Below are 15,170 nucleotides of genomic sequence, written 5' to 3'. Positions count from 1 at the left end.
ACGCCTTCTCTATTTAACTTGTGGAACGAACGCACTACCAGTTTAGTTTTTTCCCTAAGTTGAATAGGGAAGGCGTAGGACATACAGCGTAAGCTTTTTTTAAGAATACGGAAAGCGGAACCACATGCACGGCGATAATTTGTGTTTATAAAGCATATACAGTTGTATTTTTTTCAAAAATGACCGATCGTTTCGCTATATAAGACCCTTATTCCTCGTCTGGGATCATATAAAGCCCTTTGAAGCTGCACTGAAACTGTAATTTTGACCTTCAACTGTCTGGAGGCCAATGAAGTCCACTATAAGGAGAATAATCCTGGAATGTTTTCATCAAAAACCTTAATTTCTTTTCGACTGAAGAAAGAAAGACATGAACAACTTGGATGACATGGGGGTGAGTAAATTATCAGGAAAATTTTATTTGAAAGTGGACTAATCCTTTAATGCAGTACAGTGAATTACAACCATATGTGGTTTCCCTGTGGCTTACATTATTGGCAGTTTAGAATTAAGTGATTAATTTACCCCAAAACAAAAGATAACATTTCCAAAAAGATTTTTGTCTTATATTTCATGAATTCAGGCAAGTTCACTCTTTTTTTTTTTTTTTGGTAAGTTCTTTTTCATGAATTAGAATGTGTGCAAATGATTGTGGGTGATTGAAGGACGCAAAGGATACACTTGAAGCATCCTTCAAAATGAGCTGAATGAAGGCTGTGAAACGAAGGCTCCCTTCTAAGGATCCTTCAAATTGAGACAGACTTCAGCGACGCTTGATGACGTGACAGCCGAGATAAAATAAAAACAGAACTGGGTTTTCACCAAGCAATTAAGTTTTATTGTTGATGGGATGAGAGAAACATCAGGTATGACATATTGAAACTGTTCTAAGTTTATTTTGCTATGTAGACTTGTATATTTGTAATTGCATAAATATTTTAGTATCAAAATACTGAAATCTGGTGAATGTCTTTATACAACATACATTATGATGTATTTACAAACCCGATTCCAAAAAAGTTGGGACACTACAAATTGTGAATAAAAACAGAATGCAATGATGTGGAAGTTTCAAATTTCAATATTTTATTCAGAATACAACATAGATGACATATCAAATGTTTAAACTGAGAAAATGTATCATTTTAAGGGAAATTTGTACAGTATCCCGACTTCTTTGGAATCGGGTTTGTACTTATAAATATAATTCATTTGGAAGAGTGCTGCACAGTGGTGACATGTTTAAAGCAATCAGTACTCATAACATTACATAAAAGTTGTTTGGGCAGTAACATTCAAAATGCATCTACATGTAACAATAAAAAGTAATGTGTAAGGCTGGAAGCATACAGTACGCTGCTATTTTGAACCAATAAGAGCAACAAAAAGCATTTAAAGGATGTTGTGCAGAGTTAAATTACTTATATGACTGCAATTTAATTCATTTTTTAACTTCTTATTGTTCAAAACTAAAAGTTTTTCTCAACTGAACAAAAAATGTATGATTTAACATGAATATTTAGATGATGAAAGTTATACAATTACTTTAGCGTTCAACATTATCAGTGGAAAAAAAGGAGGGATTCTCAAAACATTTAAAGCAGGCAAAGTAATGATGCTGAAGGCATTGTCCCATCTTTAACTCACATGTATTTCTTTAAAGGACTGTAAAGAATTGCACCCACATTTCTCAGCCCTACAAAGGTACCAAGATAACAAACTCGCTAACCAACAAATCTGCAGACGGTCCTTCAATTCATTATTCTGACCAAAGACACTCCTGTCATAAGTGCAATTGTCAACATTACATGAAATACTGTAAAGATTATAAACATAAAAAACCTTGGGGATATCTGCAAATAAAAAATAAGAATTGTCTTAATGTGTAATATTTAAGGTAATATTGCCATATAACCATATAATGTATGATCTTATCATTTACTGGGTTCTTAAGATGTTAAAGTCAACCTGTTACAGTGGATATAACTAATGGTTAAAACAGCTGGTTTTTATGATGTAAAAAAATGAAACAAAGACTAATCATTTTAGAACTTTTGCATGTTTAATGTAAATATTACAATTTAACAATGCCACTGAAAACTAAATTGACACATTTCAGAGGAAATTAAAACAAAAACTTTAAATAACTTAATTCTGCATAAGTGTGCCCCTGATGATGTGTTATGAAAGTTCATGAGCTTGAGCTTTATGATTAGTTAATTCTGATCACAGCCAAATACACAATTATAAAAGAGTGCAAATTTATGCATTTTTGCACCCCTGAAGGGCACTTCGAGAAGGGGACGCCATTTGTAGGGGTGTTCCAAACGAAAGTGAACAACTGAATGCCTTCACATAGGGCCCTTCCACAAGGCAGATAGTGAAGGGTACATGCAATGTTCAGTCACTTCGAGGAAGTAATTTTATTATTTATGGTCATGTGACCCAGTGAATACTCATGATTCATTCATTTTAAAAGCTAGATGGCTGGAGAGTTCGAGTTAACAAACATAGAAAATCAAGCTGTTTTGTGATATATTTCACACATTTTTGTCATGTTATGTTTAAATAAGTTTCATAGGTTCGAAATTGTTGAGAAATTAAGATGAGACGGCAAATTTTAAAGTTGAGAACAGAGAAACACACACACACACACACATAACATGTTTTAAAAAATATAAAAAATATATCTTTATATGCAACAGCTATGTTAACTGCAATAATAAGAAATTTCTGTCCTAAGAACAGCTTATCAGTTGGTGGACATCATGCTCCAAAGTCCCCACTTCAAGGGCTTTGCCCTTCAAAGGGAGTAGGGCATAGGGATACTTTTCAGTTGCATTGCATATTTTGTAATTTTTACATTAAATGTGCAAACATTCTGATATGACTTATCGTTGTTTCATTTTTTTCATCAAAAAAACAGCTGTTTTAAATGGGGTTTTTATATCTACTGTATGCAAGGATCTGGTCTGGTGCTATAAAATATGTGTGGAGTTGCTATACACTGTAAAGTTTGTTTATAGTGAAATACATGTGTATTAAACAGGTTGACTGAAACTGCAATGGCTTTATGTATAGGCTATACAAATACAAGATATGAAAGATGTAGTTCACGTACCCTCTTGTCCAGATTATGATTCTGATCTGCAGACACACAAATGCAAACAATGGTTGTTAAAAAACTAGAAAATGATGTAGGATGAAATGTAATAATTGACAGTGACAATAAAATCTGGGTCGTCATGCATAAGGAAGTACAGAGGACTGTGTTCTGGGTGTGACTGATAACAGATAGAATTCTTTAGAAGTCCACAGAGTCTATTTATGAGGCTTGTGTGGGAATCTTACTAGTGCCTTGAATCAGTTGGCACCAAGTATACTTACTTCCAACTTTTTTTCTCGTCTGGTATTTTTCCATCTGTTCAACACAAACTAAGCCAAGGTACAGCATGATCTCCCAAACAACATAAACTCCCATTAATATTGGCAGCCAGCGTTCTTCAAAGCACCACGTTCGAAAAATGATTGCAGTGGCTATAGTACAAATTGAAAGAAGAGGATTATAAACTTGTTCTAAAATCTTAATCAGATAAATCTGAATTAGCTTTTAATAAGTTTGGATGAGTAAATGAGTGTTACACCAAACTTCGAAAAAAAAGTAACGTATACTTCATATAACATCTTTACAAAATACCGACAATAAAAAAAATTTAATTTACTAATAAAGAATGTGAAAAACTGAACCTTACTTGTAATGATAGTGTTCATTAGGTCAACTATTATGATGGCATAGAGCCAATACTTCCTTCTGTAAGTCAAACATTTTTAGTGTTAAATAACAGCCAGACCAGTAAAAACCCATTGTAACACTGATCAACCAATGATGTGAGTTGGGGGTGGGGCTAACTGTTTTTCTGACTGATAGCAGACAAAACAAGTTTGGAAACAGTTATAATTTTTGCGGTTCTGTTTGGTGACACTAGTGGTGCTGATATGTGAAGATAACACTCACAATTCATGGCTTGGTCCACAACGAAGGGAAACAGTGATGGTGTGCAGCAGGCTTGAAACCATGGCAGCCACTGTCAAAGCGGTAAACACAGTCTGCACACCAGCACACTTGTACACGCACTCATACTAACACAAAAACATACACAGCAATGGGAACTAAATTAGATGACAATTTCCTTTAATGCTTCTTTTCATTCTTGATATGTCTTAACCAAATATTGAGTTTAAAGGTGCCCAAGTATGCTTTTTCACAAGATGTAATATAAGTCTAAGGTGTCTCCTGAATGTGTCTGTGAAGTTTCAGCTCAAAATACCCCATAGATTTTTTTTAATTAATTTTTTTAACTGCCTATTTTGGGGCATAATTAACAATGCACTGATTTACACTCGGCGCCACCCCCTTAAATCGCGTGCTCCCTGCCACACGAGCTGTCGACTATATTACAGCGCATTTACAAAGTTCACACAGCTAATATAACCCTCAAATGGATCTTTACAAGATGTTCGTCATACATGCTTCGAATTATGTGAGTAAAGTATTTATTTGGATGTTAAAGTTTTATTCTGAGTGAATTTGAGGCTGTCCTCCGTGGCTAACGGCTAATGCTACACTGTTGGAGAGATTTATAAAGAATGAAGTTGTGTTTATGCATTATACAGACTGCAAGAGTTTAAAAAATGAAAATAGCGACGGCGCTTGTCTCCGTGAATACAGTAAGAAACGATGATAACTTTAACCACATTTAACAGTACATTAGCAACATGCTAACGAAACATTTAGAAAGACAATTTACAAATATCAGTAAAAATATCATGCTATCATGGATCATGTCAGTTATTATTGCTCCATCTGCCATTTTTCGCTGTTGTTCTTGCTTACCTAGTCTGATGATTCGGCTGTGTGCAGCTCCAGACGTTAACTGGCTACCCTTGTCTAATGCCTTTCATAATGTTGGGAACATGGGCTGGCATTATGCAAATATTGGGGCGTACTCCCCGACTGTTACGTAACAGTCAGTGTTATGTTGAGATTCGCCTGTTCTTCGGAGGTCGTTTAAACAAATGAGATTTATATAAGAAGGAGGAAACAATGGGGTTTGAGACTCACTGTATGTCATTTCCATGTACTGAACTCTTGTTATTTAACTATGCCGAGGTAAATTCAATTTTTGAATCTAGGGCACCTTTAAACAATGTTATACTGTCTGTCAACTGTAATGCAGTAAACTGTAATGTAGTACAAAAATAATCCTTACTTTAATTGTTTTTATTAGTACAAGGATGACAGCAACAGTTTTGCATGCTAGTTCAAGGACAGATGCATTCAAGATGGCCTGTGAAGAGATACATCATTTGCCATATACTGAATGCATTTTTAAATTATGGATTCAGTATGCATCAATATGAAACTGTGAATTTAATAAGGAGGTCATAATGTATGTCATGACATCAGTTATCAAGATTTTTATCTTGATACAACTCCCTGACCCATTATAATAATGGCATAAAAACAAAACTGTTTAAAAGGATATTTAGTGATTTGTGCAGTTTTTTGAGACAACTTACCATTTTTTTCAAATCTGGTCTAATGATAATCAGGAGAGAAGAGCCTCGAAGAAAACACATTCGACTGAACAATAACAGTGCTAAAATACATCTCTGAAATGTATAAAAACAGACATACATGTACAGATAGAAACAAAAACATAATCATGTACACACAATTAAAAAGAAACAGCATGGATAGTCAAATATGGATATTTTAATAACCACAACATGCATATTTAATAGGTGAAAATGATATTCATGGAAACAAGCAAGCCATGCAAGACTGTAAAACCTAATTACATTTGTAGAATCATCATGAGACAACTTGATTCATAAACATGCTTGCTACAATAACATATCACTTAGCATCATGCAGTCTACATACCAGATATTGCACACACTGAGGATGTGATGGTGGTGTGACTACAAGTAAATGAAAACAAATGACAAGTGTTATAATCATATTCTTAAAGGATTAGTCCACTTTTAAATACACTTTTCCTGATAAGTTTACTAACCCCCATGTCATCCAAGATGTTCATGTCTTTCTTTCGTCAGTCGAAAAGAAATGAATGTTTTTGAGGAAAACATTCCAGGATTTTTCTCCTAACAGTGGATTTCAATGGCTACCAACAGATTGAAGGTCAAAATTACAGTTTCAGTGCAGCTTCAAGGGCTTTAAGCGATACCAGATGAGTAATAAGGGTCTTATCTAGTGAATTGATCGGTCATTTTCGAAAAAAAATACAACCGTTTATGCTTTATAAACAAAATATCGCCTTGAACGTACTTTCCGCTTCCACATTCTTCATAACACTTACGCTGAATGTCCTACGCCTTCCCTATTCAAGTTACGGAAAAAAACGAAACCGGCGCCGCGTTCGTTCCGTAAGTAGAATAGGGAAGGCGTAGAACATTCAGCGTAAGTGTTATGAAGAATGCGGAAGCGGAAAGTACGTTCAAGGCGATATTTTGTTTATAAAGCATAAACGGTTGTATTTTTTTCAAAAATGACCGATCGATTCGCTAGATAAGACCCTTATTACTCATCTGGTATCGTTTAAAGCCCTTTGAAGCTGCACTGAAACTGTAATTTTGACCTTCAACCTGTTGGTAGCCATTGAAATCCACTGTTAGGAGAAAAATCCTGGAATGTTTTCCTCAAAAACCTTCATTTCTTTTCGACTGACGAAAGAAAGACATGAACATCTTGGATGACATGGGGGTGAGTAAATTTATCAGGAAAAGTGTATTTAAAAGTGGACTAATCCTTTAAAAGATTAGTCCACTTTCAAATACATTTTCCTGATAATTTACTCACCCCCATGTCATCCAAGATGTCTATGTCTTTCTTTCTTCAGCTGAAAAGAAATGAAGGTTTTTGATGAAAACATTCCAGGATTATTCTCCTTATAGTGGAATTCAATGGCCTCCACACGGTTGAAGGTCAAAATTACAGTTTCAGTGCAGCTTCAAAGGGCTTTAAACGACACCAGACAACTATATATGCTTTAGAAACATAAATGATCGCCTTGCATGTTCTTCTGCTTTCCGTATTCTTCAAAAAGCTTACGCTGTATGTCCTACGCCTTCCCTGTTCTACTTACGGAAAAAAACAACATACGGCATATGGAGGCCATTATTAGGAGAACAATCCGGAAATGTTTTCATCAAAAACCTTAATTTCTTTTCGACTGAAGAAAGAAAGACATGGACATCTTGGATAACATGGGGGTGAGTAAATTATCAGGAAAATTTTATTTGAAAGAGGAATAATCCTTTAACAATAAACATTCTTTATTGGCATCTGTGGTTCCATAGAACCTTTAACATCCATGGAACCTTTCCATTGTGCAAAACACTAAAAAGCCAAGTAGAATTATGAAAATAATTACTGTTTTCAAACATGTTTCCCAAAAATACTGTGACATGTTCAAGCTCAAACTAATACCACTAGTTGAACAAATGTTAGTAGATGGGGCACTCATAAAAAACAACATTTTTTTTTTTCCAGCTGATGAACAATAAAAACACTGACAGCCAATCAGAATCCATCCTACTTTAAAGAGCTCAAGCATTTAAAGTAGCAGATGACAGAATACATATACTACCACTTTAAAAATACTGTAAAATACTAAATACATTGTAGGCCTATATACTGTAAAAAAAAAAAAAAAAAATCTGTTAAATTTAAGGTAAAAACCCAGCAGCTGTGAACTCTGGCTCATTATTGGCCAGCTCCTGCTTCAGCATCACACACGCATGTGTCGTTCTGCTCACGTGAACAGTGTCGGCCAATAGAGAGCAATTGTCTGTTGCCTGTCTACCAGTTTCTCCATAGCTGGCTAAGCGCTCTATTTGAGTGATCTAAACACAAATTAATAATAAAATTAAAAGAAATATCTGATCATCCGCCATAACGCGGTCGTTATTACATCTCATATCATAAATAAAACGTTGGTTACCAAGGCAACAACTGACGCTTTTATATTATATTCCAAAGAGCGGCCGTTATCAGCCCCACAGTAGAAAACGAAACCAGAACTGTACCAGCTGGTCCAGATTGGCACGGAATGGAACGGTTACGCAATGAGAACCGTTTGGCCCGATGGTGGAAAACCGGCAAATGTCAACAGCGTAGGAGACTGACAGGGGAGAGAAGAAATTTTTGAACAAAGTTGTTTTTTTTTGTTTTTTTTTTGCGCACAAAACGTATTCTCGTCGCTTCATAACATTAAAGTTGAATCACTGTAGTCACATGGACTATTTTAACAATGTCTTTAATATCTTTGGGCCTTGACAGTGGTAATTAAATTGCTATCTATGGAGGTGTCAGAGAGCTCTCGGATTTCATCAAAAATATCTTAATTTGTGTTCCGAAGATGAACGAAGGTCTTAGTGATTTCTAACGACATGAGGGTGAGTAATTAATGATAGAATTTTCATTTTTGGGTGAACTAACCCTTCAAAGAACCCTTCAAAGAACTGCAAAAGTGGTCCCATTATTAACACTTAACACATTTTGAAGTTCCTGAAATTCCTTACTCAACAGGATATCTGAGGCACCTTTAACTTTTAGTGTATAATAGTCTCTGAAACACAAGTATATTTATACTGTATTTAAAAAAACTAATATTATACTTTTACATTTCTGCAAATTTATTGACAGTTATTAATACAAGCCCTGCAATTTTTAAAGAAGTCTCTTATGCACACCACTGCTACATTTATTTGACTATTGTTTTGGATATTATTATAGTAATTTAAACTGTTTTCTATTTTAATATATTTAAAATTTTAATTTATTCCTGTGATGGCAAAGCTGAATTTTCAGCGGCCATTACTCCAGTCTTCAGTGTCACATGATGCTTTAGCTGCTTTTTAACTTTGATAATAACAAGAAATGTTTCTTGAGCAGCAAATCAGCATATTAGAATGATTTCTGAAGGATCATGTGACACTGAAGACTGGTGTAACGATGTGGAAAATTCAGCTTTGTCATCACAGGAATAAATTACATTTTAAAATATATTATAAAATTATAAAAATAATATATTATAAATAAATACCAAAAGGTACTTTTTATGTTTTCTCTTTTTCTTACCTGAGTTTATTTTTGATGTTGTTGTAAATTTTGATGGGCTTGTAGTTGGGTTTGCACTGTTGGGTTCAGGGGTCCCTGGTGTTGTGGGTGTGCCTGTGAGGAATGTTAAAACATTACAGAGCAACAGTATTTACACTGACTCAACAGGGAAGTAACCTATCAATGTGTAATGTATAATTGTCTCTGAAACATAAGGAAGTACTTTTACATTAAAAATACAAATATCTAAAAGCACCACCAGCCCTGCAATTATGGTTATATTTGATTGTTCTATTCAATCTTTTTGGTTTATATATTTTACCTGTAGCCTGTCAATGTATATTTGATGTTGTTGTAAATTTTGTTGGGATTATAGTTGGATTTGTTTGCGTACTTCAGAGGTCGGTGGTGTTTTAGACATGCTCTGTTTGTTACTGTTCTGTTTAATGCTTTTGGTTTATATATTTTACCTGTAGCCTGTGAGTAATAATAAATACTGTACACTGCACTTTAAAAATGTAGAAAACACTGTACATACTGTAATACACACATTCCCATTTGCTAGTATTAGAGTTTTGTGATAGAGAAATGATAATCGCTAATATTATGAAACTATTAACCTCACCTAATGCACTAAAATATAACGACAATGTAATAATAATGTAACAATGTAATTCCACATAGTAGGCTATACAATGCTAATATGGCATAAATCTCAGAGAAGCCAGCCCAGTAATATCACTGATAACCAGGGGTTGACTTGGATTTTGTGGCATGGGAACCCTAAATTCTACAAATGTAATGCTTTATTAAAGAACACATCATTATTTTTTACCTAGACGGAACCTATTATGCCACTTTTTACAAGATGTAAAATAAGTCTCTAATGTTTCCAGAGTGTGTATGTGAGGTTTTAGTTCAAAATACCTATAGCTATAATTTTTTATAGCTATTTTTATGTTAAAATAGCCAGTTTTGTGGGGTGATCAAAAACACGGCATTTTTGTGTGTGTCCCTTTAAATGCAAATGACCTGCTGCTCCCGGCCCACTTTCGGAGCTTCAAGAGCTCATGCAACAAACAAACAGGGCAATCTCAAGCACTGAAAATGTCAGAAACTGTCAGTAATGGTGTTCAGTTTGAACCGGAGTCAGACAATGATGCCTACAGAGCCAGAGAATATGCTGCATGGAGATTTACGTTTTTTTTTTACGGTTAGAATTACGGTTATAACTTATGTTGTCATCTTGCTTTTATCCATTAGCACAAGCCTGTTGTAGTGGACCCCATCCAAATGATGGCCAAAACTTTACTGATGAGTTTAATGAAATTTATTGTACATCACACAAAAGATGAAGCGTCCTTTTTCACTCCAGAAAATTACCATAAGAGCTGAATAAAACACAGTGCAGGAAGTCTTATCCATAAACTCTCTCTCTCCCTTGCATTAACATACACAGCGATCAAATTACACAAAAACACTTTTTACAACTAACAGTAAACAAATATATACAGAGTTATTCTTTTTTTCAATAGGGGTGTTTAATAAACTTTTTATCCGGTAAACAATTCCAGTGTCGCTCCGGAGACTATAAGCTGGATCACAAACAGTTGATAGTGATCCATCCTTGAGTAACAACTTTTTTAAGCAAAACCTGTGTTTTTTTGTATTGTCTCTTGCATTGAGCCTCATTGACAAAGCAGTCTGGAGTGAAATGATTTGCGCAGACATAAGTGAATTTAGGTATATTTTGGTGCGCATTACCTTCAAAAATTAATCCACTGCGTCCTCAGGGCTCAGATGTTCATAGAAAATGAAGAATCCTATGTTCACTCTTACACCGAACAACAGAACACCGGGATTGCTAACAAGACAATGCTCTCAGTAAAGCTGCTCGAGCACGGAGAAAATGGCAGACTGCGTACAACTCGCTGAGGGCAGAAACTATGGTTATGCAGGACTGTCGGTCAGCGGCTGTGGACGGGGCATGAGCTGTGTGATGTCACACTGCTCAAAGAATCAAAATGGCATGTCTAATGCTTTGGTTTAATGGGGACTTAAAAAAACAAAAGTGGGTGGAATTTTATCATTGTAGTGTGGTTGGGTTCACATACTGTAACACACATTTTCGTCCAAACACCATGTAAATGTGGATTTTGCATAATAGGTGCCATTTAACTTCTAATTCATAGTTTTGCCAAAAAAATCACTTGGATATTAAAGGTGCCCTAGAACCCTTTTTCACAAGATGTAATATAAGTCTAAGGTGTCCCTTGAATGTGTCTGTGAAGTTTCAGCTCAAAATACCCCATAGATTTTTTATTATTCAATTTTTTAACTGCCTATTTATTATTATTTTGAGGCATAATTAAAAATGCGCCGATTCTGTCCATGTCCCCTTTAAATGCTCACGCTCCCCGCCCCCAAGCTAACAACTCTATTATACATTGCATAAAGTTCACACAGCTAATATAACCCTCAAAATGGATCTTTACAAAGTGTTCGTCATGCAGCACATCAGATCATGTAAGTATAGTATTTATTTGGATGTTTACATTTGATTCTGAATGATTTTGATAGTAGCCTATGTTGTGGCTAACGGGGCTAAAGCTAACATTACACACTGTTGGAGAGATTTATAAAGAATGAAGTTGTGTTTATGAATTATACAGACTGCACGTGTTTAAAAATGAAAATAGCAACGGCTCTTGTCTCCACGAATACAGTAATAAACGATGGTAACTTTAACCACATTTAACAGTACATTAGCAACATGCTAACGAAACATTTCGAAAGACAATTTACAAATATCACTAAAAATATCATGGTATCATGGCTCATGTCAATTATTATTGCTCCATCTGCCATTTTTCGCTATTGTCCTTGCTTGCTTACCTGCATAAAGTCTGATGACTTGGCTGTACACGGCTCCAGACGTTAATACTGGATTGTGTAATGCCTTGAACATTAGCTGGCATATGCAAATATTGGGGACGTACATATTAATGATCCCGACTGTTGCGTCACAGTCTGTGTTATGTTGAGATTCGCCTGTTCTTCAGAGGTCTTTTGCACAAATCAAATTTAGGCTACATAAGAAGGAGGAAACAATGGTGTTTGAGACTCACTGTATGTCATTTCCATGTACAGAACTCTAATTATTTAGCTATGCCGAGGTAAATTAAATTTTCAATTCTAGGGCACCTTTAAGTAAAGATCATGTTCCATGAAGATATTTTTTAAATTTCCTATCAAAAATTTATTTTTGATATATTTACTGCGATTTATTGTGATATGCATTGCTAAGGACTTCATTTGGACAACTTTAAAGGCAATTTTCTCAATATTTTCATTTTTTTGCACCCTCCAATTCCAGATTTTCAAATAGATGTATCTCAACCAAATATGTTTCTATCCTAACAAACCATACATCTCAGTTTAAAAAAAAATTACCTTTAAGACTGGTTTTGTGGTCCAGGGTCACATTTGTGTGTATTTGTTCTGTATTGTCCAAGATTTTTTTTTTTTTTTGGACAAAAATCCTCACATTCCTATGCGGGTCAAATTGACCAGTGAGGGACTCTTTTGTTATTTTTTTTCACAAACACATAAACTCTTCGAATCCAGTCAATTTTTTGTGTAGCCTATAGTTCAAGTGCAACAGAATTCCTAAAATCTTGGACCACTCTGATGAACACTCGTTTTTTTTAATTTTTTTATTATTATTAATTTCGAGCCTTAATTACAACATTGTACGGTAATTTTTTCTTACCTGTAGACTGTGAATGTGAATAGGTTGGTGAATCTGTGGGCGGCGGTGTTGTGGACGGGACTGTGAAATCTTTTTCCCAAAACATACTGAACTCTTTAATAAATACAGCTCTGAAAAGATTTACAAAATTAGAATAACGTTACTATAATGATGCTATTCTGTTTCAATTCGTCGGCTCCATAGTACAATTACCTGAACAAACATTGTCTTGTCGATTCTGGCGTCCACAACCCGCTGACTGACGTTTTCCTTAGGTTATTTGACTGAGTCATGACACGGTCCTAATAATATATCCATATGAATTAATAGCTGCTAACATTTAAAAGATGGTGTAAAGAATAGCTTAAGTGTGTAGTGGTTTAGGTGCGCGGCAGGACTCACGCCACAGATGAGGTGGTTGTTGTCCTGGGCAACCAAACTAAAGTTAAATCTACCATCACAATTACGAAGATCCAACATGAAACCTCTAAAATGATCCGATGTAGCCGAAAGCGTCACTGTGGTAAAAAGAGAAAGTTTAAAGCGGCACATATGAAAAGCCATTTTGTTTACACCAATAAAACATTAAACTAATAGGGAGAGAGAGAAACTACCTTTCCTGGACTCGTTCCCTTCCGCAGTCCAATCTACCTCGAAAGGGGCTTCAGTGGTTTGTGGTGGTATGTTAAAATGATTAACATTAATCTTAATTACACCACACTGATCATCCAATATTGAACCATCGCTGTAACAGGAGATGAACTTCAGCATGGTAAATCCAAATGAGAAGATAAGGAGATCGCTCGCAATATACATCTGAAACGACCAATATAAATAACATCAATTTTAAACTACTGACTTGTAACAATTCCTGTTTGTAGAGTCTTACGCCTTTAATGAAGTTCATTTGTAATACCTTTACAATTACAGTTTGTAATACTTTACATAATTAGCCTACAATACCTTTTAGACCTACCTTGCGTTTTGCTGATCAAGAGGAAAAGTAAAGCAGTGTCTTGCTTTCTATTTACCTAATGCTTATATTGTCCGTCTGCTCAGTTAAGTTGGCTGAAAATGCCCTCTTTTGGCGAATTCAGTGAGGCTATTAGCCTACGATCAGAGGGGAAAAGGTGGTTTAATGATAGCAGCTTTGTATTGTCCTGCCCCACAATCAATATGTGAATTAGGAAGTAGGCTACACATAGCCTAATTATAGGATTTATGATCAAAGTTCAAGTGTTATAATCATGAGGTCACAATGCTATTGAGATAATGCAAGTAAAGGTTTTCAGAGAGTTAAATACAAGAAGTAGGTGTTTTACAACAAAACTGAAAATATATATCTCAGGCTGAATAGTGAGAGATTTTTTTCCTTTAGTCCTGCAATAATTTGACCTAAATTGCCTATGTCACAGTCCTATGTAAAGAAGATAATAAACAATTAATTATCTGTCTTTGCTGAAGAAAACTTTGGCCTTCTTCTTGAAAACTGTTAGAACCTTGAGCTTCAGTTCATCAAGTTTGTGTTTTATTAACATAAACACATAACACAACACAAAAATCAGCACACCAGCAGCTGGACACAGAATGCAAAACACAAAATATACATTTGCCATCTATAGTTACAAAAAGTATGTTATTATTTTCGAGCTGTATCCGCCTGTGAATATAATCTGGAAGACAGTAATGACAATTGGTCCTTTATGAAAATGTATATGATTAGATTTCATTTGATTAGACAAAACTAAAATACACTAATTCATCAATGATAACAATAACAATAACTTGTTTCCATTGTGGTCCTTGATGTTAAAGAGATAGTTCACCCAAAAATAAAAAATTCTGTCATCATTTACTCACCCTCAAGTTATTCCAAACCTGTATAAATTTATTTGTTCTGTTGAACACAAAGGAAGATATTTTGAAGACTGTGGGAAACTGAACAGTTCTGGGGCACCATTGACTTCCATAGTATGTTTTATTTTTTTTTTTTTTCCCTATATGGAAGTTAATGGTGCCCCAAAGCGGCCTGGTTACAAACTTTCTTCAAAATATCTTCCTTTGTGTTCAGCAGAACAAAGAAATTTATACAAGTTTGGAACAACTTGAGGGTGAGTATGATTTTTTGGGTGAACTATCCCTTTAAGCACTAACTTCCTGGTGACACTGGCATATTGTAGTAAATACAAAATTACAATGAAATTCCACACTTTTTTCACCGCATACACACCATATAATACAAATTCAATACTAAAACATTATTTAACCATCATT

General features: G+C 34.9%; 1 protein-coding gene across 3 annotated transcripts; it reads right to left on the bottom strand.

Annotated features, from left to right (window-relative positions):
* Nucleotides 1-1,065: 1,065 nt before the first annotated feature.
* LOC125280578 lies at nucleotides 1,066-14,670 on the bottom strand. 3 transcript variants are annotated; one of them, XM_048211217.1, is made up of 14 exons: nucleotides 13,928-14,668; nucleotides 13,511-13,712; nucleotides 13,299-13,414; nucleotides 13,110-13,198; nucleotides 12,918-13,027; nucleotides 9,167-9,259; nucleotides 5,948-5,985; nucleotides 5,581-5,673; nucleotides 5,271-5,348; nucleotides 4,016-4,140; nucleotides 3,753-3,811; nucleotides 3,388-3,537; nucleotides 3,122-3,147; nucleotides 1,066-1,853 (listed from the first exon to the last, which is right to left on the bottom strand). In XM_048211217.1, the coding sequence occupies exons 2-14, from the start codon at nucleotides 13,710-13,712 to the stop codon at nucleotides 1,752-1,754; spliced, it is 1,281 nt and encodes a 426-aa protein (XP_048067174.1). In that variant the 5' UTR covers nucleotides 13,928-14,668; the 3' UTR covers nucleotides 1,066-1,751. The 3 variants fall into 3 exon arrangements, with proteins under 3 accessions (XP_048067174.1, XP_048067173.1, XP_048067175.1); XM_048211216.1 differs by having other exon boundaries at nucleotides 13,873-14,667; XM_048211218.1 differs by lacking the exon at nucleotides 9,167-9,259 and having other exon boundaries at nucleotides 13,873-14,670.
* Between the last annotated feature and the right edge of the window lie 500 nt (nucleotides 14,671-15,170).

The sequence above is a fragment of the Megalobrama amblycephala genome, linkage group LG12 (assembly GCF_018812025.1).
Source record: "Megalobrama amblycephala isolate DHTTF-2021 linkage group LG12, ASM1881202v1, whole genome shotgun sequence".
In the NCBI taxonomy this organism is placed as follows: domain Eukaryota; kingdom Metazoa; phylum Chordata; class Actinopteri; order Cypriniformes; family Xenocyprididae; genus Megalobrama; species Megalobrama amblycephala.
Note: the sequence above shows the minus strand (reverse complement) of the source record. Positions and strands in the feature narration are given on the sequence as shown.